The sequence below is a fragment of the Charadrius vociferus genome, unplaced genomic scaffold, assembly GCF_000708025.1.
Source record: "Charadrius vociferus isolate BGI_N301 unplaced genomic scaffold, ASM70802v2 scaffold1452, whole genome shotgun sequence".
Taxonomy (NCBI): domain Eukaryota; kingdom Metazoa; phylum Chordata; class Aves; order Charadriiformes; family Charadriidae; genus Charadrius; species Charadrius vociferus.
Genome location: NW_009647054.1, coordinates 47,470 through 48,157, shown reverse-complemented (window position 1 = coordinate 48,157; position 688 = coordinate 47,470). Strand labels below are relative to the sequence as shown.

Genomic DNA, 688 nt, shown 5'->3' with positions numbered 1-688 from the left:
GGCCAGCGCCCCGCTGGGGTCCAAGCGCTGCTCCCGGCTCCTCATGCCGACCCAGCTCCTGGCGCAGGTCAGGACGGAGCTGCTGCGCCTGGCCTGCAGCGAGCCCTGCGGGCTGCGCGGGGCCCTCCTCGACCTCTGTGTGGAGCACGGCAAGGCCTGTCACGACGTGGGGCACATCGCCGTGGACCCCACCGTGGTGCCCACCTTCCAGCTCACCCTGGTGCTCCGGCTGGACTCCCGCCTCTGGCCCAAAATCCAGGGACTCTTCAGCTCGGGGCCGGCTTTCACGCCGCTGAAGCTGAGCACGGGCTTCAGGGTCATCAAGAAGAAGCTGTACAGCTCTGAGCAGCTGCTCATAGAGGAGTGCTGATGGGCCCCCGCTGGAGAAGCGACTTACCCCAGTGCTTTGGAAGAGCCGGTTAGAGCGTGGCGGCTTGGGGCGGCGGCGCCCCCGGCCAGCCGCTGTAGTTTAGGTTAGGCTGGAGTAGGGCTGTAGGTGGAAGTAGTTCGGGCAGCCGGAGGTCCCCGTGGGGTGCCCGCCTGTGCTGGGGCATCCCTGACGCGGAGCGGGATCCAGGCAGAGATCGCTTCACACTGTCGATGATTGTGGGACGATTACGGCGACCGTGCTCCTGGATGCAGCAGCAGGGCTGCTGGGGGGCAGATGGTCTCCTCCTGTTGGCTGATT

At 66.9% G+C, this 688-nt stretch overlaps 1 protein-coding gene across 1 annotated transcript in view; it reads left to right on the top strand.

The window, feature by feature from the left end:
• The window catches only part of DDIT4 (DNA-damage-inducible transcript 4), a 1,608-nt gene extending 1,238 nt beyond the window's left edge, over positions 1-370 (top strand). The window contains exon 2 of the mRNA XM_009895781.1: positions 7-370. Coding sequence (XP_009894083.1) covers positions 7-370 — 364 coding nt within the window. The remainder of the gene's footprint in view (positions 1-6) is intronic.
• Positions 371-688: the final 318 nt, after the last annotated feature.